Genomic DNA, 21,439 nt, shown 5'->3' with positions numbered 1-21,439 from the left:
GCCAATCAGGTGCTGCGCCTTGGAGAGGCCGGCGGAGGAGGGAGCGGGACAGGGTGAGGATGGAGACCACGCCTCTCCGCGCGGAGGGGCGGGGCGAAGAGTGGGCGGGGATGGCGCTCCTCCGAGCTCAGGGAAAGAGCGGGGCGGTGCCTGCTGGGGGCGGAGTCTCTATGCGTGCAGGGCGGTGCTCGGCGAGGCCACGCCTCTTCCGGCCCGGAGCGTTGCCTCCGCGTGTGCTTAAACGCGTTACTGGCCCCGGCTGTTTTAGTTACTGGGCTTGGCGTCTGGAGAGGCGAGATGGCGGCGGAGGTGTTGCCGAGTGCCAGGTGGCTGTACTGTGGAGAGCCCGACGAGAGCCAGAGAGCTCTACTGGGTAAAGACTGCGAAGCTGGAGCAGAGTTCCCCGTAACTTCCTCCCCTTCCGCCTCGGTACCGCTACAGCCCTCCACTTCCCACATCCGTCGGGTGCCCGTTCCCAGCTGGGCCAAGATCCCTTATAGTCTCCCCCACTACTTGGCGCTCCGCCAGGGCTCCTCTGTCATCGCACCGTCTTTCTGGTACCACCTCCCACCTGGATGAGGAAATCCCAGTTACCCCCTCTCCAGGGCCGTATGTACCCAGGAGCCCGTCATCTCCTCACCCACCAGGTCTCACACCTGCTCTATTTCCTTCTCTCTACTGGCCAGGAATTCCCTCTGTCTTTCTAGATTTGGCCGAGGTGTTCTCAGTCAGCCCCATTCCCCTAGTTATTCCCTCCTGTCAGAGCCCCTCCCCAGCCCCTCTTGCCACCTGGACCAGGACCTCCTTCAGTCCCCCTTTGGGTCAGGACCTGGGTTCCTTGCCATACCCATTCCTCCAGTCACTCCCTCCCGTTGACAGTCCATTTCCTCCCCACCATACTCTTGTGCTCTCATCTCATTCTTGGGCTGCAATCTTACAGTCCAGTTCTCCAACGGGAAGCTACAGAATCCAGGCAACATGCGCTTTACCTTGTACAAGAGCAATGACTCCACAAACCCCAGAAAGAGGAGTCAGCGGATCCTGGTAAGTGCTGCCGTGGCCCGTTGCCTCCACTCTTCAGGCCTCAGGAGGCCTCCTGGGTGTGGGTGGAGGTAGGAGGGAGTGAGTGGAGAAAAGGGGGGATAGCAACTTTGAGCCCCAGCAGGCTGGGGTATGGGGACAGGTTCCACTGAGTTTCACACTTGTGGTGAAGTGCTAGCCTTTTATTCATTTGTTCATTCAACAAGCATTTATTGAGCCCCACTGTGGCCCTGGGCTGTAAGCTGCTAGGGAAAGAGCTAAGTGAGAGCTGGCACCACTTTGAGGGAGCTCGTACTCCAGAGCAGCGTTTCTCAGCCTCAGCACTATTGACATTTTGACCCAGATAATTCTTTGATGTGGAGGCTCTCCTGTGCAGCACTGGATGTTTAGCAGCTTTCCGGGCCTCTACCCATTAGCTACCAGGAGCACCTCCCAGTTGTGGCAAACAGACTGTCAGACATGCCTAGATATCCCCAGAGGGGTAATTCCCTGGGTTGAGAAGCACTGCTCTAGAGAGGTGAGAACTGGATGTGAGGGACACTCATACAGAAATAGATAAAGCTCAGGGTCCCTGGGAGAGAGAGTACAGAGCAGGGCAGAGTGAGCTCAGTCAGTGAAGTCTCTGCTTGCTAGAATGTCTTCCTGGGGGAGGGTGCATGGGAGCTGAACCCTGAAGGATGGAGGAGGGTTTAACAGCTGAAGTTAGTACTCCAGGTGAAGAGGATAGCCAGGACAAACATGGGGAAGCAGGAAAGCTTGGCTCTGATTGAGGAGTGAATTAACCATTTCCACGGTCCTGAGAGCATATAAGGAGCAGTCATGATAGAGGAGAGCAAAGAGGTTCAAGAAGGGCTTGGACTTTGGGGTTGTCTGCAGAATCATTTTGTTGCATGCCTCTAAGTGCTGAGAGCCCCGGGCCCATCTTCCAAGTCCCCCAAGAACTTCTCAGACCAGCTAGAAGCCAGCACTACCTGGGACTTTTCAAAGGTCCTCTTGCCTTTCCCCCAGGGATACCCCAGATTCACTTAGAGATAGTGGAGCTGGATCATCTCAAAGAGGCTCTCGTTCTAATCCACCTGTGGTTTGGATTCTAAAGCTTCTGCAAACGTGGAAAAGGGAGTCAAGATATTTACTATCTTTCAACATTGGCTGTAATGGAGCTTTCCCCGCCTCTACATTTTAGGCAGCTGAAACAGACAGACTTTCCTATGTGGGAAACAATTTTGGGACTGGAGCCCTGAAATGCAACACTCTCTGCAGGTAGGGACAGGGGAAAGGGATTGTGGGAAGCCGGGGGGGGGGGGGTGGTGGCACTGGCACTGCTCTTCTCTGTCTTTATTTTAGGGGCAGTGGGGGAAATCTAGAGAGATTTACCAAGTTCCTGTGTTCCCAGACCCCGGGGCCCTCACACCAGCATGTAGACATTCCTGAAATTGAAAAGTGACTTACATTTGTTTAATTTCCTGAAAACCTCATTCATTTGTAATCTTAAAAAAAATTTTTTTGTAAATTAATTAATTTATTTTTGGCTGCATTGGGTCTTTTTTTTTTTTTTTTAAAGATATGGCAATTTATTATTTACTTTTTATTTATTTATGGCTGTGTTGGGTCTTCGTTTCTGTGCGAGGGCTTTCTCTAGTTGTGGCAAGCGGGGGCCACTCTTCATCGCGGTGCGCGGGCCTCTCACTATCGCGTCCTCTCTTGTTGCGGAGCACAGGCTCCAGACGCGCAGGCTCAGTAATTGTGGCTCACGGGCCCAGCTGCTCCGCGGCATGTGGGATCTTCCCAGACCAGGGCTCGAACCCGTGTCCCCTGCATTGGCAGGCAGATTCTCAACCACTGCGCCACCAGGGAAGCCCCACATCGGGTCTTTGTTGCTGCACACGAGCTTTCTCTAGTTGCGGTGAGCGGGGACTACTCTTCATTGTGGTGTGCGGACTTCTCATTGCGGTGGCTTCTCTTGTTGCAGAGCATGGGCTCTAGGCACACGGGCTTCAGTAGTTATGGCACGCAGGCTCAGTAGTTGTGGCTCACAGGCTCTAGAGCGCAGGCTCGGTAGTTTTGGCACACGGGCTTAGTTGCTCTGCATCATGTGGGATCTTCCCGGACCAGGGATCGAACCCGTGTCCCCCATTGGCAGGCAGGTTCTTAACCACTGTGCCACCAGGGAAGTCCCCAAAATTGTTTTTAATTGAGATATAATTGACATATAACATTATATTAGTTTCAGGTGTATAACATAATGATTCAATGTATGTATATATTGCAAAATGGCCACTACAGTGTCTAGTTAACATCCACACATAGTTACAAAATTTTTTTCTTGTGATGAGAACTTTTAAGACTTACTCTCTTAACTTTCAAATATACGCTACAGCATTATTTTCTATAGTCACCATGCTGTACATTACATCTCTAGGACTTACTTATTTTATAACTGGAAGTTTGTACCTTTTGACCACCTTCGTTATTTCTGACCACATCATTAACTCGCAGTATTCTTTGCTTATAAACTATCTTGTTCCCAATAGGCAGCTGTCTCCACTAATTTGGAATGTGTGATCAATAGGCCAGAGTTTACCAGAAGTCTGCCTTGGAACTAACTACAAGAAAAGGATTTGGTAGTGTCCAAGGCTCCAGAATTTCTGTCTAGCTCTGGAAAGATTACTGACTTGGGGCAATTCTGCCCTTTACTGACCCCCAGTCTACTCCTCGGTACAGTGAAGATTGTCCAGCCTGAACAGTCTTAAGTGTCAGGGGTTGGCATAATGCAGTGTCCTTGTGAAGGTAGCCATCAGTGAATCACAAACAAGCCCCTTTCAGGGTCCCCCCTGAACCACCCTGATAGAAGTCAGATTAGTGTGTATATGCTTGAAACTTTTAACTTTTATCATCCCTTTACAAAGATTTTCTAGTTTAAACTGGTCTTCTCATAATTACCGAGGTCTTACTTGTCTTTGCCTCCATAGAATTTATACGTGCAGTAAATTGTAGTGTTTAATTCCAGATTCTTATATTCCAGAAGGGTTTCCCACTACAGCAGTGAGCCCAAATGTGATCAGCTACAAGAATCACCTGGTGGCTCCCCGCCCCCCGCTGCCCTCTTCATGAACCCTTTCCTCCTTTCCCTCCCCATGCAGAGAATTGGCTGCTATAGGGGATTATTGTTACTCATGAGCAAGTGATGTCTTCCTCAGGTGTATTGGGGCAGAAAGAAGGTTGAGAACTTTAAAGTGGAAAAAAGGAGGTTGTATAAACAATACCTTTTGAATAATCCATTGTCACTGGTATTATTCCTTCTTTATTCAGGCACTTTGTGGGAATTTTGAACAAGACCTCTGGCCAAATGGAAGTATATGATGCTGAATTGTTCAATATGCAGCCGCTGTTTTCCGGTAGGTCCTAGTCATGAAGGCTCAAAGAAATGCTGAATATTTTAGGTTTGCTGGATGAGTCGGTTTGACTTTTTGATTTGTAAAATACATTTTGTAGCTATTTTTTAAAAGTTCTTTTTTTCCCATTTGAAAAAGTTTTAAAAGTGCTTTTACTCAGCAAATATTTATTGATGACCTACTATGCTCCAGGCACAAGTTAGGGGCTGTGAATATAGCAAAACAGACACAGATCTGTCCCTACAGTGTTTACAGACTTAAGATCAGGAAACTAATCTTAGTTAAAGCAAGTTGAGCACTGATCAGAGCAGAGTATTGGAGGGCATATATGATATTCTTTTCCATCGAGGGCCTTTCTTAATTTTTAGTTGTTCTAGTTGGGGGTAGAGGTTTAAAATTTTTTTTAAAAATTTATTTATTTTATTTATTTATTTTTGGCTGTGTTTGGTCTTTGTTGCTGTGTGCAGGCTTTCTCTAGTTGCGGTGAGCGGGGGCTACTCTTTGTTGAGGTGTGCAGGCTTCTCATTGCGGTGGCTTCTCTTGTTGCGGAGCATGGGCTTCAGTAGTTGTGGCACGCGGGTTCAGTAGTTGTGGCTCACGGGCTCTAGAGCGCAGGCTCAGTAGTTGTGGCACACGGGCTTAGTTGCTCAGCAGCATGTGGGATCTTCCTGGACCAGGGTTCGAACCCGTGTCCCCTGCATTGGCAGGTGGATTCTTAACCACTGCACCACCAGGGAAGCCCTGGAGTAGAGGTTTTAGAATCTCTGGTAGACGATAGAAGTTGCTTACAGGTTAGACAGTAACTTCCAGGTCGATGCAAAGTCTCTACACTTTCTAATTTGGGAAGAGATCCATTTTCTCTCTAATCCACTGGGAGAAGTTACAATACTTCTCCACTTTGGCATTTTAGAATGTTCAGGGCTAGAGTGGGATCTTCCAAAATGATAGATAAGAGGGTCAAACTCAAGGGGCTCCTGTTCCTAAATCTTAAATACTGAGAACCATGGTAGGGGAGGGAGTTAGATAAGGATCCTTAGGATCATTGTGAATCTGCTTCATACCTTCAGAGGCATTAGTTCTAATAACTTCATTTTCTCAAAGCAGTGGTCTCAGCCCTTTTGAGAATCTCATAAGGACCTGGACCTAACTCCTAGAAACATACGGAATTTACAAAAAATGTGAGATTTTGCATATAATTTTAAAGGGATCTTGCATCCCAAAGCCCAGCTGTGAATTTCCTAGGGGTCCATAGTCTCTAGGTTAAGAATTCCCTGCTTTGCAAACAAATATAACTGCACATAAGTTATCCGCCAAATGCTCTTCTATATTCTGAGGAGGCAAAGAAAATTGTTCATTAATTTGTTGATTAAACACGTTTTTGTTTTTACAAGTAAAAAATTTGTAAATATTGGTTAATTCTAACCAGCATATATCAAAATACGCACAACATTTATTGGGTCCTTACTATGCTCTGGGCACTGTTCTAAGCACTTTCAATGCACGACGTCATTTACTTCACATAACAATCCTGTGGGGTAGGTATTATATTCCTTTTGTTTAATCAATGATGAACCTCGCCCAGAGGCTAAATGACTTTGGCAGGATCGTACTGCTGGCGTATATGAGAGACCTGGGATTTAAATGTGGCACGGTCACTCCAGAGCTTGTGCTTCTGTCCACTAGATTATATTGCCCCTTACATGAATGCTCTGTGGGAGATTACAGAGCTTCATGTAAATTATACATACCTCATGTTTATGCCTGCTTTTACGTCTTAAAAAAAATTTTTTTTTTAACTTTTTAAAAAAATTGAAGTATAGTTGATTTACAGTATTTTGTTTCAGGTGTATGGCATATGATATATATATATATTTTTTTTTTTTGGCAGATTATATTCCATTATAGTTTATTACAAGCTATTGGGTACAATTCCCTGTACTGTACAGTACATCCTTGTTGCTTATCTATTTTATGTATAGTAGTTTGTATCTGTTACTTCCATACTCCTTATTTGTACCTCCCCCACACCCTTAGTAACCATAAGTTTGTTTTCTGTGTCTGTGAGTCTCTTTTTGTTTTTTTGTTTTTAATTTATTTTAATTTATTTTTGGCTGCGTTGGCTCTTTGTTGCTGCAAGCAGGGGCTACCCTTGTTGCGGTGCACGGGCTTCTCATTGTGGTGGCTTCTCTTGTTGCAGAGCACGGGCTCTAGGCGCGCAGGCTTCAGTAGTTGTGGCTCACGGGCTCAGTAGTTGTGGCTCGCAGGCTCTAGAGTGCAGGCTCAGTAGTTGTGGCGCACGAGCTTACTTGCTCCACGGCATGTGGGATCTTCCCGGACCAGGGCTGGAACCCGTGTCCCCTGCATTGGCAGGTGGATTCTTAACCACTGAGCCACCAGGGAAGCCCTGTGAGTCTGTTTCTGTTTTGTATATACATTCATTGGTATTTTTAAAAAAATGTTTTGTCTTTCTCTGTCTGACTTATTTCACTACGCGTAGTGACCTCCAGGTCCATCCATTTTGTTGCAAATGGCAAAATTTCATTCTTTTTTTATGGCTGGGTAGTATTCCATTGTGTATATATGTATAATGGCTAGAATAAACCAATATTTACAAGTTCTTTACATATAAAAACAAAAATGTGTTTAATTAAGAAATTAATGAACAATTTTACATACATACACAATGGAATGTCCTCAGGGTGTGGTGGCCGCTATTACCTTGATATGGGGTGTGGTTGGTGTTGGGGGTCTAAAGCCCAAGGAGTGTGTGAGGTGGTCCTTCCTTTCTGATCCATGGCTGTCAACACCCTGTCAGGGGCAGGGGCTGCTCCCCAGCTGCTAGACCCAGTCTCCTTCCAGGGGCTGGTTGGCCCAGATCCTGTACCAAGCTGTGGTGCGGAGTGAGCCCATGCAGACCTTCTCTTCCTTTCAGATCCCTCTCAGGGCGGGGCGGGGGGTGGGGGGGTCCCGACCCTACTACCTGGTTACGTGGAAATCTTTCTCTTTTTTTTTAAATTTAATTTATTTTTTTATACAGCAGGTTCTTATTAGTCATCCATTTTATACACATCAGCACGCTTTGGTTGTATAGGAATTCTTCTGCCGGTTTCTAGTTAGTTTTCCGTGAGAATTGTTCCACATGTAGATGTATTTTTGATGTATTTGTTGGGGGAGGTGAGCTCCAGGTCCCCCTCTTGATCTCTCCTCCTTAGGTCTTTTACAAGGAGGGCAGAACTATATACTGGGAAGAGCGGAGGACTTCGTTTCTAATCCCATCTCTGCATTGCCTGGGGCAAGTCATTTCACCTGGAGGCCTCATGTTTCCTTATTTGTGAAATGAAGGGCTTGGATCCATGACCCCTTCACTTGACTCTAATTTATTCTCCAAATCCTCTAACTGTATACTGAAGCTTCATACTAAATGTTCACAGTATACACTCATGTTAAGCTCTGGGAAGTCCTGTACTAAAGAAATCTGTTTTTCTTAGATTAACTGTTAAACAAATATTAAACACTATTACGGTCTGTAGGCCTTAACAGTTTGCTTTCTTTTCTTTGTTTTTGTTTTGTGTTTTGTAGATGAATCAGTTCAGAGTGAATCGACACTAGAGAGTCACACCAAATCTTTTAGAGAAAAGGTAAGTATGACAGAACTAAGATGTGAGACCTAAAGCGAGTTCCTTCCAGGCCTTGGGTTTCTCCATCAGTAAAATGAGCTGGTTGAACACAGGGGTCTCCCTAGCTGCTCCCAGCTCATTCAGTCTGTGGTTCTCTGGACAGTTCCTACTTGCAGAGGCCTCCTTGGCCTCACAGACTGCAGACCTCCTCTCTGGGGCAGCTATACACAGCTCTGTGCCAGTGTCTGAAACTGGTTCTCTGGGCTGTAGCATAACACTTATTTTCAGGATTTAATCCAAGTTTCAGAAAATATTGGAAGCCTGGAAACTTCACATCAAGACAAAGTAAACTTTAGGATTTTCAATGTAGAAGCTTCCTACAAAGCTCATCTCACCCCAGGATGGCAAACTGATTGAGTCTCCAGTGCTGCCTGGAGGGGAGTGAAGCTGTCTTCAGGCTCAGAGGGAGAGTGAGCGATCTATTAGTAATGTCTGTTTTCGGTGTAGGATTGGAAAACCGGTAAGCCATGTGCCCCAGATTTACCAACCCTAAGTCTAGTCTTTTTATTTTACAGGTGAAAACACTGTTGATTTATAAATAGCTCATTACAGTTTATAAAGCAAGTACTTCAAATCTCTTAATATCTTTTGGTTCTTAAAACAAGCCTATGAGGTAGTTAGGTATGAGTCAACCCAATTTACAGAAGTGGTATTAATGGCTCAGAGAGGCTGTTTACCCGTAGTCACACAGCTAGGAGTAACAGTGCTCAGCCTGTTCCCAGTGACCAAATTTGTCTTTTGCACAGATGGATTCTTGCATTGAAGCCTTTGGTACCACCAAACAGAAGCGGGCTCTGAACTCCAGGAGAATGAACAAAGTTGGCAGTGAATCTTTGAATAGTGCAGTGGCTAAAGCTGCAGAGAGTATAATTGATACAAAGGGTGTGACTGGTAAGCAGCTGGAACTTGGGGTAAGAGGCTGCTGGTAGAAACAGCTTTCCCTTCTCTTGAGATCTTTCACCTGCCCCACAGATGGAAGTGATGGGAGTTAGGGCTGGATTCCTTCCTGCTTCTCCCTGAGGGCCTTCTTAGGAACAGATTGGAAATCATAAGAAACATCTGACATGGCCTGTTCTCAGTGAGCTCACAGTCGAGTAGAGGAGACAGACGTGGGAACGGTTATGTGCCCTCTGTGTCCTTGGTGCCAGGGCTACAGCCTGCAGGGCACAGAGGAGGGAGACGGCCTCAAGTTTCTGTGAGTTACAGGGAGGTTTTAGTCAAAAAGGCTGATGTGATGATGATGAGCTAGCCTCTAGAGACACTTTGAGGTCACTGGATCTTTTTCTTTTCCTAAATTCTTCAGCAGCTTGAGTATTAAATTATATTATTTAAAATGTGTAACGTGTTTATTGTTCAAATGCATTATAAGAACATAAGAGAAAGTTATATATATATGAGAGCAGTTTTTCTATTAAAATGGAATTTTAGTAAGTTTTAGAAAATCTTTCCATACCCGATGATTATATATTTTCCTATGTTGTCTTTCAGTACTTTCACAGTTTAACTTTTTGCATTTACAATTTAATGATGATTTTTTTTTTTGGTCTATGGTATAAACCTAATTTTATATTTTCCAAATGATTAGCCAGTTGTCCCCAACTCCATCCTTTCCTTTTGTAAAAAATGATTTAAAAAATCATCTGTATCATTTTACCATTCTTTTTTTTTTTAATTAATTAATTAATTTATTTATTTATTTTTTGGCTGTGCTGGGTCTTCGTTTCTGTGCAAGGGCTTTCTCTAGTTGCGGCGAGCAGGGGCCACTCTTCATCGCGGTGCGCGGGCCTCTCACTGCCGTGGCCTCTCTTGTTGTGGAGCACAGGCTCCAGACGCGCAGGCTCAGTAGTTGTGGCTCACGGGCCCAGTTGCTACGCGGCATGTGGGATCTTCCCAGACCAAGGCTCGAACCTGTGTCCCCTGCATTGGCAGGCAGATTCTCAACCACTGCGCCACCAGGGAAGCCCCTGCCACATTCTTAATTGTGTTCTCGCTCATCATTCTGACTGGCTATTCTTGTAGCAGCATCAGGTCCTTTTGATTGTAGTAGCCTCACCTTCCAGTTTGTTGTCTGATAGGGCAAATTTATCCTCCATCTTTATTTTTCACAGATGTACTGGTTATTGTAGCATGCTGCTTTATTTATTTATTTATGGCTGTGTTGGGTCTTTGTTGCTTCACGTGGGCTTTCTCTAGTTGTGGTGAGCGGGGGCTACTCTTCCTTGCGGTGAGCGGGCTTCTCATTGCGGTGGCTTCTCTTGTTGCGGAGCACAGGCTCTAGGGCGCGCAGGCTCAGTAGTTGTGGTGCACGGGCTTAGTTGCTCCACGGCATGTGGGATTTTCCTAGACCACGGCTCAAACCCGTGTCCCCTGAATTGGCAGGTGGATTCTTAACCACTGCACCACCAGGGAAGTCCTGTAGCATGCTTTTTTTTTCCAGGTGATCTTAAGAATTATTTTGTCAAGTTCTCTCAAAATCCAATTGGGATTAATATGGGGAGAATCAGCATCTTTATAATATTATGTTTTCCCATCCAGGCACATAGAAACATGTCTCCATTTAGTCAAAGATATACTTTAATGTCTAAGTAAATTTTTCAGTTTTTTTTGTTCAGTTTACTCTCAGCTACTAAAGGACATTTAAAAAGAAAAATAATTCACCCATTTTCCCATCATTCTACAAGACCAACTATTATAATTTTCCTGTTTTCTTCTCTGTTCTTGTCTGTGTACATACTTAATTCTTACATGGTTATTCCTGTGTGATAGTTAGCTTCATAATTTGATTTTTCTTTTTCACTGACAATTTGTGAAGTTCAGATGAGGGGGTTCCAGGCGATGATGATCTTGAGTGCACGGGTTGCAGAGTGTGGGGGAACTTGAAGCCGAGCAGGGTGACACTGACACTGACTCTTCCTTTGTTGAAAAGCCCTGGTCAGTGACGCCATCCACGATGACTTGCAGGATGACTCCCTCTACCTCCCTCCCTGCCACGCTGATGCAGCCAAGCCTGAAGACGTGTATAAATTTGAAGACCGTATCCTTTTTGTGAGAGAAACGCCACCTCATTTCCCAGGTTGGGATATGCTCACAGGAGTGGCATGGCCAGGCTCTCTTGAGGGTGTCAGTGGTCCTGTGATGCTCATAGAAGCTCGCCCCAGACTCTTGCAGTTGCCCCAGCGCTATTGCTGGGAAGTCAGCGAGGCTCCCTCACTAGCTGAGGCACCTGCTGCAGCAGTGGCCTCTCCGGCCTTGGGATTCAAACCCATCCCTCAGCAAAATGCAGAATGCCCACGGTTCAGCCCTGTGGGGGTCACCTTCCGTGAAGAGTCAAAATACGACTTTTAAGTTGGCCAGTGCCCAAAGTCTAGGGCAGACTGATTTTATAAAGAAGGGTTGGAATGTAGAGTTTCCGTACTTGTGGTTCTAGTCAGATGGAAAGTCCCTGCAGTGGCTTTGTGATAAGAGAAGGCAGAAAGCCCAGGCAGGCAATGAGCTCTGGCCTGGGAGCCTGGAGAACTGAGTCCTGAAGCTCTGCCCGGACATACTGTGTGATCTTCCCCTCTCTAAGCCTCAAATTTTCCCATCTGTAAAATGTGGCCGATATAAGATGATCTAGCTAGTTGGATGTTTCCATTTTGGTCAGGTTGTTCTTGACCTACAACTAGTTCTTTCCCCTGCGGAGTATGACGCTCTTCAGAGCCCATCTGAAGCTTTCAGGAATGTCACCTCAGAAGAAATACTGAAGATGATTGAAGAGAACAGGTACCCGACTTGGGCAGATGGAATGTCTGGGGAGTGATGTTGGGATACAACAGTAATCAGACATGAAGCAGACCTTGGGTGTTAGTCAGTGAGGATATACGTCTGTTCAGCATTTGAACATGAACAAGCTAGTGTTTTCTCAAATGGTTGAGCTCCCAGGCCTGTTGTCCCAAGGCTGTGGGTGGCTTTCAAGGGAGAGAATTGGCCTGTGAGTACGTGGAACCTGTGACTGGGCAGAGGGTGGTGAGGCCTTGTAGTCTGGGGCTGGGAAGTGGAGCTGACCTGTGTCGGTCCCACCCCCCCAGCCAATGTTATGCTGTTGCCGATTGTCACTGGTGTGGCCCAAGTGCTGGCCTGGGAGTAGGTGCCAGCTGAAGTGATGGTTTATCTGTGGTGATGTCCTGAGTGAGCTTTTCTAAAGTTAAATTATGTATTTTAAATATAGTATATTTTAAATAATTCAGAGATGATTTCCTCTCCTCCCCCCACCCCCCCACCCCCACTTTTTGGCTTTTAAAACAGTTTTTTTTTTTAATGATGATGAGGTTTTTTTGCTTTTGAGTTTTTTCTTTTAATAATTTTATCTTGAGAAAATAAAAAGTTGTCAACCCTATGTTGGTTCCCCCAATTTTCGTTTGGAAATTTTACTGGTCAATGAAATCCAAAGTCTTGGAAAATACATGTTTTTCCCTCTCTCCAAAGAAGTGGTCTTTACTGGTTCTTCATTGTCTTGATGTGATTGTGGCTCAGGGGCAGGTGCAGGAATGAGTTCTGGGCTGGGAGTCTGGAGAACCGAGTCCCCATCTGCCTGATGGACTGTGTGATCTTCCCCTGTCTGAGCCTCAGTTTTCCTGTATGTAAAATGAGGCCGATAAAAGATGATCTTGAAGAGCCTTTTATCGCTGCGAGTTCATGATCCTGATAGTGGTAGAACAACAGTATGTAAAAATAATAGCCAACATTGATGGAGCTCCTACATGTGCCAAGCACTGCTTCCCTTGTCTCATTTAATCCACAAAAACCCGTAGGACAAGGGTACTATCATTGGCCTTAATTTACAGGTGAAGAAACCAAGGCAGAGATGTTCAGAAGCTTGCCCAAGCCATTGCATGGCAGAATGGGGATTCAAACCCAGATAGTTGAGAGGCTGTGCTCCAGACCACCACATAAGGATTGGGCCCACTATGGCCCGAGTGCTGAGTCTGGCCCACTGCCTGTGAATAAAGTTTTATTGTAACGTATCTTCAGTCATTTATTTATATGTTATCGATGGCTGCCTTTGCATTACAATGGCAGTGACCATGTTGCCCACAAAATGTATAATATTTGTTATCTAGACCTTTACTGTCCCTGCACTAAATCATGCTCCTCCTATTATAAGGAGCTGGTTGGATGGCCCTTCCTCAGCTGTTGACTGTGTACCAGGTGTGAAGGGTGCCTGCTGTTTTCATTGTGAAGGAGTGAATGGCTCCTGACAGAGCTGGTCTTAACACATTCCTCCTTTTCCCTCCCTTGTTTTAGTCACTGCTCCTTTGTCATAGAAGCGTTGAAGTCTTTGCCATCAAGTGAGGAGAGCCGAGACCGCCAGGCCCGGTGCATATGGTTTCTGGACACTCTCATCAGATTTCGAGCACAGAAAGTGATTAAGCGGAAAAGTAAGTCCATGCTAGACATTTTTTTTTTTAAATTGAAGTTTAGTTGATTTATATTGTTAGTTTCAGGTGTACAGCACAGTGATTCAGTTACATATGTATTTATACGTATATATGTTCTTTTTCAGATTCTGTTCCATTATAGGTTATTACAAGATACTGAATAAAGTTCCTTGTGCAAGGAACAACAACAAGGACACTAGGTCCTTGTTGTTTATTTTATATATAGTACTGTGTATCTGTTAGTCCCAAACTCCTAATTTATCCCTCCCTCCCCCCCTTCCCCTTTGGTAACCATAAGTTTGTTTTCTATGTCTGTGAGTCTATTTCTGTTTGGTAAATAAGTTCATTTGTATCATGTTTTTAGATTCCACATATAAGTGATATCATATGGTATTTGTCTTTCTCTGTCTGACTTCACTTAGTATGGGAATCTCTAGGTCCATCCATGTTGCTACAAATGGCATTATTTCATTCTATTTTATGGCTGAATAATATTCCATTGTATATATGTATACCACATCTTCTTTATCCATTCATCTGTTGATGGACACTTAGGTTGCTTCCATGTCTTGGCTATTGTAAATAGTGCTATGAACTTTGGGGTGCACATATCATGATAGACATTTTATTCTAGTTAGTTTCAGTCTGTTATTTGTCTATAATTCTTAGACTAGCTCTAGTGAGAGAGGAAATGGACATGTCTTTCCATGTCTTTATTTATAACTGTGTAACAGTGGGATTCTGATTGGTACTGCTGACATGCTGAGAGAACTTACCAAGCCCTTTCCTTGGAAAATAGGGTCGGGTTGGATTATACGATTGCTCAGAGCTAACATTCACTACTTCTGTGTTAGGCAAAGTTGAATATCCAGTCAAATCAAATGAACGTTTTAAGGGACAGTTAGACAAAAATGGGGGAAGAAAAATTGGCCTTGCTTGTGAAGGCTTGTGGCACGTTGTTGTGTCAGCTATTTCTGACTGGGACACAAGTCAGTTTCTGCTAGTAACCCATGCCACCGATCGCCAGGGCATGGGTGGCTGCCACACACTCACATCCACCCAGAGTCAGAAACCCAGAGGGAGACACCTGTGGTTTTAGGCATAAGGTGCTTGCAGTCGTGTTCCTGTGATTGGGCACCCAAGGGTCTGTACAGACACACCTCGTTCTATTGTGCTTCACTTTATCGTCCTTCATAGATATTGTGTTTTTTACAAATTGAAGGTTTGTGGCAACCCTGTGTTGAGCAAGTCTGTTGGCGCTGTTTTTCCAAGAGTATCTGTTCACTTTTGTGTCTCTCTGTCAGGTTTCAGTAATTCTCACAATATTTTAAACTTTTTCATTGTTATATTTATTATGATGGTCTGTGGTCAGTGATCTTTGATGTCACTACTATGACTCGCTGAAGGTTCAGATGATGGTTAGCATTTTTTAGCAGTAAAGTATTTTTTAATTAAGATATGGACTTTTTTTATCAGATGGTTTTTATTCTTCAATTTGTTAATGTGGTGTATCACATTGATTGATTTGCGTATATTGAAGAATCCTTGCATCCCTGGGATAAATCCCACTTGATCGTGGTGTATGATCCTTTTAATGTGTTGTTGGATTCTGTTTGCTAGTATTTTATTGAGGATTTTTGCATCTATATTCATCAGTGATATTGGTCTGTAATTTTCTTTTTTTGTAGTGTCTTTGTCTGGTTTTGGTATCAGGGTGATGGTGGCCTCATAGAATGAGTTTGGGAGTGTTCCTTCCTCTGCAATTTTTTGGAAGCGTTTGAGAAGGATGGGTGTTAGCTCTTCTCTAAATGTTTGATAGAATTCACCTGTGAAGCCATCTGGTCCTCGACTTTTGTTTGTTGGAAGATTTTTAATCACAGTTTCAATTTCATTACTTGTGATTTGTCTGTTCATATTTTCTATTTCTTCCTGGTTCAGTCTTGGAACGTTATACTTTTCTAAGAATTTGTCCATTTCTTCTAGGTTATCCATTTTATTGGCATAGAGTTGCTTATAGTAGTCTCTTAGGATGCTTTTGTATTTCTGTAGTGTCTATTGTAACTTCTCCTTTTTCATTTCTAATTTTATTGATTTGAGTCCTCTCCCTCTGTTTCTTGATGAGTTTGGCTAATGGTTTTATCAATTTTGTTTATCTTCTCAAAGAACCAGCTTTTAGTTTTATTGATCTTTGCTATTGTTTTCTTTGTTTCTATTTCATTTATTTCTTCTCTGATCTTTATGATTTCTTTCCTTCTGCTAACTTTGGGTTTTGTTTGTTCTTCTTTCTCTAGTTCCTTTAGGTGTAAGGTTAGATTGTTTGAGATTTTTCTTGTTTCTTGAGGTAGGCTTGTATTGCTATAAACTTCCCTCTTAGAACTGCTTTTGCTGCATCCCATAGGTTTTGGATCGTCGTGTTTTCACTGTCATATGTCTGTAGGTATTTTTTTTTTTTTTTTTTTTTTTTTTTGGCCACGTGGTGTGGCTTGCGGTATCTTAGTTCCCTGATGAGGGATTGAACCCGGGCCCCGGCAGTGAAAGCGCCGAGTCCTAACCACTGGACTGCCAGGGAATTCCCTGTAGGTATTTTTTGATTTCCTCTTTGATTTCTTCATGATCTCTTGGTTATTTAGTAACGTATTGTTTAGCCTCCATGTGTTTGTGTTTTTTACATTTTTTTCCCTGTAATTGATTTCTAATCTCATAGCGTGGTCAGAAAAGATGCTTGATATGATTTCAATTTTCTTAAATTTACTGAGGCTTGATTTGTGACCCAAGATGTGATCTATCCTGAAGAATGTTCCGTTGGCACTTGAGAGGAAAGTGTAATCTGCTGTTTTTGGATGGAATGTCCTATAAATATCAAATCTGTCTGGCCTATTGTGTCATTTAAAGCTTCTGTTTCCTTCGTAATTTTCTGTTTGGATGATCTGTCCATTGGTGTAAGTGAGGTGTTAAAGTCCCCCACTATTATTGTGTTACTGTTGATTTCCTCTTGTATAGCTGTTAGCAGTTGCCTTATGTATTGAGGTGCTCCTATGTTGGGTGCCTATATATTTATAATTGTTATATCTTCTTCTTGGATTGATCCCTTGATCATTATGTAGTGTCCTTCCTTGTCTCTTGTAACATTCTTTATTTTAAAGTCTATTTTATCTGATATGAGTATTGCTACTCCAGCTTTCTTTTTGTTTCCATTTGCGTAGAATATCTTTTTCCACCCCCTCACTCTCAGTCTGTATGTGTCCCTAGGTCTGAAGTGGGTCTCTAGACAGCATATATATGTATCTTGGTTTTGTATCCATTCAGCGAGCCTGTGTCTTTTGGTTGGAGCATTTAATCCATTCATGTTTAAGGTAATTATCGATATGTCTGTTCCTATTACCATTTTCTTAATTGTTTTGGGTTTGTTTTTGTAGGTCCTCTTCTTCTCTTGTGTTTCCCACTTAGAGAAGTTCCTTTAGCTGTTGTAGAGCTGGTTTGATGGTGCTGAATTCTCTTAGCTTTTGCTTGTCTGTAAAGCTTTTGATTTCTCCATCGAATCTGAATGAGATCCTTGCCGGGTAGAGTAATCTTGGTTGTAGGTTCTTCCCTTTCATCACTTTAAATATGTCATGCCACTCCCTTCTGGCTTGTAGAGTTTCTGCTGAGAAATCAGCTCTTAACCTTATAGGAGTTCCCTTGTATGTTGTCATTTTTCCCTTGCTGCTTTCAATAATTTTTGTCTTTAATTTTTGCCAATTTGATTACTATGTGTCTCAGTGTGTTTCTCCTTGGGTGTATCCTGTATGGGACTCTCTGCGCTTCCTGGACTTGGGTGGCTATTTCCTTTCCCATGTTAGGGAAGTTTTCAACTGTAATCTCTTCAAATATTTTCTCGGGTCCTTTCTCTCTTCTCCTTCTGGGACCCCTGTAATGCAAATGTTGTTGCGTTTAATGTTGTCCCAGAGTTCTCTTCGGCTTTCTTCATTTCTTTTCATTCTTTTTTCTTTATTCTGTTCTGCAGCAGTGAATTCCACCATTCTGTCTTCCAGGTCACTTATCCGTTCTTCTGCCTCAGTTATTCTGCTATTGATTCCTTCTAGTGTATGTTTCATTTCAGTTATTGTATTGTTCATCTCTGTTTGTTTGTTCTTTAATTCTTCTAGGTCTTTGTTAAACATTTCTTGTATCTTCTTGATCTTTGCCTCCATTCATTTTCTGAGGTCCTGGATCATCTTCACTATCATTAGTCTGAATTCTTTTTCTAGAAGGTTGCCTATCTCCACTTTATTTCGTTGTTTTTCTGGGGTTTTATCTTGTTCCTTCATCTGGTACATAGCCCTCTGCCTTTTCATCTTGTCTGTCTTTATGTGAAAGTGGTTTTTGTTCCACAGGCTGCAGGATTGTAGTTCTTCTTGGTTCTGCTGTCTGCCCTCTGGTGGATTAGGCTATCTAAGAGGCTTGTGCGAGTTTCCTCTGGACATTGTTTCTTAATGTTCATTTTTAATTAATTAATTATTGGACACTTTTTTTTAGACCTTATACTGTTGCATACTTAATAGACTACAGTATACTATAAACATAACTTATACGCACTGGGAAACCAAAAAGTTCACGTGACTCGCTTTATTGCGGTGGTCTGGAACCAAACCTGCATTGTCTCTGAGCTATGCCTGTATTCATGTTTTTCACTATTTGCTTAATTCTTATTTTCACATTCCAGTCTCCCTTTCTTTCCCTCTCCCTGGGCTTTCTCCACAATCTGTTTTGCTTTCTAACATCTTTTGAACTCTGTATCTTTAGGCCTCATTGGAGTCTGCTTTTCTTTCCTGTCACCACCCTGTCATGAACATCTCTTGTGCATGTATGGTCTGCAGGCTGAAGCACACTTGAGCACATGTTCATTTGAAAGTGGCTGTTCTGTTTCACAAGCCCCTTCTTCTCTTCCCACATGCCTCTGTTTATTCCAGTGGCCCAACTGTTGTCCTCTCTTCCCAGCTCGTAGGTGAGGTGTGTCCTGAGAGTTTTGAAAGAAAACGATCAGACTCTATTTTGTCTTGTAGGTGCCCTGGGACCTGGAATTCCCCACATCATTAACACCAAACTGCTGAAGCAGTTTACCTGCTTGATCTACAACAATGGCAGGTCAGGGGGCTTGATTTCTTGGCTTCTGCCTGTAAAGGAGAAAGCAGGACAGGGAGGGTGGTGAGAGTGGGGAGGGGGCTTGGATTGCAGTCTGTGTCCACAGAGACACTGTGCTGAAGAGGGCACTGCCATTTGGAGGGCTCCTGGGGTCAAGTGAGTTTAGGCAACACTGTAGTACAGACTCTATCCCTTTGGGAGAAGCTCACATTAAAGGCTCTGGGAAGTCCTGTAACAAAGACTTCACGTCACACTCTTCTTCCAAGGACCTCTGCCTAATGTCCACGGAACTACTGTTGTATAGAGAGGCAGTGTTGCAGGAAAGGGCAGGCCAGTGGGATGACTTTGAGGAAAGCACCCCAAGCAGCACACCTGGGCTTCCTTCCTGCCACTTGCTTGCAGTGTGTGTCCTGCTCTGAGTGTGCTTGGAAGTATCATCGGCAGCTGAGTTTGGGATGACTGTTTTCCCAGCAGCCCTGCTGAGCAGGCCGGGAAGATGGGGAGGGTCCTCGCCAGTGCGAGGCTCTGACTGTGCCTGGGGAAGGTGTGGCCTTCTCTGTCCCCTTGGAGGGACACTGGCATTGGCTCACTGCTCCACTGTGCATGAAGGCTTGGGCACCACAACGGGACAAGGGATGTTGCTCTAATTCCTTTTCTTCTCCCCGGGATGAGAAGACATTTTGAATGCATAAGGGAACAGGCTTGGATGTTTTTCCTTTGCTTTTGGAGAAATCATCTCGGAGTTTAATTTTGCCTCTCTTTTATTGCCACTGATTTGCAGTTTGCGGAACTTAATTTCAGACTCTATGAAGGCAAAGATCACCGCCTATGTGATCATACTGGCTTTGCACATAAACAGCTTCCAGATTGACCTGACAGTGTTACAGAGGGACTTGAAGCTCAGTGAGAAAAGGTGAGCACAAAAGAAGAAAAAGCTCCCTTAGGGCGCCTTGATGTAGTTCTGGTACTGCTGGAAAGCATGAGGCACTGTCGAGGGACCTGGGGACAGTTTTCAGATGAATGAATAATTGATTGAATGGATGGGCAATCAGACATTACCGCGTGCCTTCGCTTTGCTAGGCACAGTACCAAATCTGTCATAATATCTCAGTGATGTCGCTAAGAAACAGTGGAAGAATCTTTGGTTCAGAGAAGTCAGTGACTTTCCCAGGGTCACACAGCCAAGAAGGGGAATAGTTGGGCTTCAAACCTGAGCCTTCCACCCCTGTGTAACTGAGCAACCTCCAGTCTCCAAACTGCTCTGTCTGGGAAGAGGGACTCTGTATGGTCCCGATGGGGTAACCTAGGGGTGGAAGTTATATAAGAGAACCCCAATTTCAGCTTAGCATAAAGCACTTTTCTCAGAGTCAGATGGAAGGAGCTGCCAGGGGGTTGTCCAAGGCAAGGCAGAGCTGCAGTTTGGCAGGGATGTCACACTTGGGCTTCTCTGACCTGACTGGTAGGGTTGGCAGAGGTGGCAACCTTTAAGGCCCTTTCTAGCCCTGCTAGAAGGGATTCAGACTGAGTAGGGAGGAGAGCCTCCCAGGATGCTGAACTGTGGGGTATATTGGCCTTTGTCAGTGATTTAGGAGCATCTGACCTCCAAGGACCCTGATGGTGTTTCAGGAGAGCCTAGGAAAACACCCTTATCTGGACTCTTCTAGCAATCCAGAGAGGGATTATTCTGAGGGCTCCACAGATGGCATTCTCATGATTAGTGAGTTTGAACATACAAGAGAAACAGATACCTGAAGTCTGTAAAATTCTAGCAAGTGCTCAATCCTTGCTACAAGAAGTAAACGGTTATCAGTAGGATCTAGATAACCTGGTTTTCCATCATTTATATAGATATTTTCTAATGGCAACACATTAAAATGGGACTCTGATGGCTCTCGGGGGGATCTTGTCTGCCTCTCTGCTGGGAGCTTTGCCCCTTGTGGCTATCTTGGGAATTCTGTCTTCATGGCCTGGAGCACGAATGTGCTGCCCCCTCCTGCCAAGCCTCCCTGAGCGTTCACATTGAGGAGACTCTCCATTTGTTTTATGTGTTTGTGTTTGTTCCTTAGGATGATGGAGATAGCGAAAGCCATGAGGCTGAAGATCTCTAAAAGAAGGGTTTCTCTGGCAGTGGGCAGGGAGGAGGATCACAAACTGGGCACCCTGTCCATCCCACTGCCCCCAGCCCAGGCCTTGGACCGTCAGTCAAAGCGGAGGAAAATCACCTAGAGGTGTGCTTTCCAGACAGAGCATTTTGGCCACATCATAGCCACTCCTTGTATCCATTTGCATTTTTATTTGTAAAGAAAGAGGGATAAAGAAGCCGTGCTTTGGCACGGGTATGAAGCCAGAAGCCAGCATCTCAGTTGTGCTGGTCTCAAGCAGAAATATAAAGTGCTGGCCCTATGGGACTCCACCTCCCTCCTTTGGTGTTGCTGTGGTTGTAAATGGCAGATGGTTCGTGTGTGGGATGTGGGAGGCTGGGCCTGGGGTAGGCCGAGGCAAAAGATCTCACAGGCTGAACCTTGGACCACATCTGACGGATAAAGGTTAATAAAGAGAAATGTGAAGTGCTGTGGAAGGCCCAGTGGAGGAGTACGTGGTGAGGACAAAGCCCAGTAGGGCTGGAAGAGGAGGCTTCAGGTCACCAATGTGATGGGCTTGCCAAAACAGACTAATTTAGTTCCGGACTGCTGAAACAGAGCAGAGCCAAATCAGAGGAAATGATTAACCCACTTGCTCTGCCTGGCTCAGGCCACACAGAGGGCAGGAGTCAGCACTGAAAGCCACGTTT

General features: G+C 44.3%; 1 protein-coding gene across 2 annotated transcripts; it reads left to right on the top strand.

Moving 5' to 3' along the window:
- The first annotated feature begins 203 nt into the window (after window positions 1–203).
- Window positions 204–21,056, top strand: POLR1E (RNA polymerase I subunit E). 2 transcript variants are annotated; one of them, XM_068552080.1, is made up of 12 exons: window positions 204–373; window positions 941–1,044; window positions 2,225–2,301; window positions 4,351–4,436; window positions 8,013–8,071; window positions 8,857–9,001; window positions 11,037–11,144; window positions 11,776–11,872; window positions 13,394–13,527; window positions 18,570–18,651; window positions 19,450–19,561; window positions 20,715–21,056. In XM_068552080.1, exons 1-11 carry the CDS (start codon window positions 298–300, stop codon window positions 19,517–19,519), a joined length of 1,038 nt encoding a protein of 345 aa, XP_068408181.1. In that variant the 5' UTR covers window positions 204–297; the 3' UTR covers window positions 19,520–19,561; window positions 20,715–21,056. The 2 variants fall into 2 exon arrangements, with proteins under 2 accessions (XP_068408181.1, XP_068408180.1); XM_068552079.1 differs by having other exon boundaries at window positions 19,430–19,561.
- The last annotated feature ends 383 nt before the right edge of the window (window positions 21,057–21,439 follow it).

This window comes from Eschrichtius robustus, chromosome 10, assembly GCF_028021215.1.
Source record: "Eschrichtius robustus isolate mEscRob2 chromosome 10, mEscRob2.pri, whole genome shotgun sequence".
NCBI classification, from domain to species: Eukaryota; Metazoa; Chordata; class Mammalia; order Artiodactyla; family Eschrichtiidae; genus Eschrichtius; species Eschrichtius robustus.
This window is presented reverse-complemented; position numbering and strand designations above follow the sequence as displayed.